General features: G+C 41.9%; 1 protein-coding gene across 1 annotated transcript; it reads right to left on the bottom strand.

The window, feature by feature from the left end:
* Positions 1-7: 7 nt before the first annotated feature.
* Positions 8-679, bottom strand: LOC103809346 (taste receptor type 2 member 40-like; the record flags this gene model as incomplete). Its single annotated transcript, XM_009082174.1, has 1 exon — positions 8-679. A coding segment is annotated over one exon (672 nt), but the record flags the coding sequence as incomplete, so codon positions are not given.
* Positions 680-685: the final 6 nt, after the last annotated feature.

Below are 685 nucleotides of genomic sequence, written 5' to 3'. Positions count from 1 at the left end.
CTCGAAATTTGGGATTGCTCCAAATTAGGATCATCGCGTGCACTGCTGGACAGGCAGCCATTACAACTATGCAAACTGCTTCCTCAGTGCTTAAAGGTTCAAAAACTTTGAAAACAATGAGAAGCACAGAAATGAAATATATGATATAGAGGACAAGGACGGAACAGACAGACTTGATGGCCCGCATATGGGCCTCTAAGCTGGGATCCCTGAAGCCAGTTGCATTATTTTGCATCTGTCTGGTGTGTATCCAGAGAGACCTAATCAGCAGGATACTTGAAGCAACAGACAGTATGAAAGGCAAAGCTATACTAGCATTACACAGAAAAATCAGTAACTTCAAATTATCTTTACTTGTGACTCCCGTTTCTGAAGAATTTGCCGTCGATAAAGGAGCCGTGTAGTTGTTGTTTCTGCAGCACATGGCCCAGGTGAATGGAATTGTGCAGGCAATGGAGTAGAGTGATGATGTGATCAGCATCCAGGGCACAAGACTGGCAAGTCTTTGCTTCAGCCAGATGAAGGAAGACTGTGTATAACTGGCAACCTTGATACAATAGAAGACACTAAGCCAGGCAGCAAACCAGAGGTTGGAGTAGTTCAGAAACATAAAAACTGTCTTCAAAACTGAGAACATGTTTTCTTTATAATAGTTGGTATCAAAAAATATAGTGAAGAACAAATC

Source organism: Acanthisitta chloris, unplaced genomic scaffold (genome assembly GCF_000695815.1).
Source record: "Acanthisitta chloris isolate BGI_N310 unplaced genomic scaffold, ASM69581v1 scaffold28229, whole genome shotgun sequence".
NCBI classification, from domain to species: Eukaryota; Metazoa; Chordata; class Aves; order Passeriformes; family Acanthisittidae; genus Acanthisitta; species Acanthisitta chloris.
This window is presented reverse-complemented; position numbering and strand designations above follow the sequence as displayed.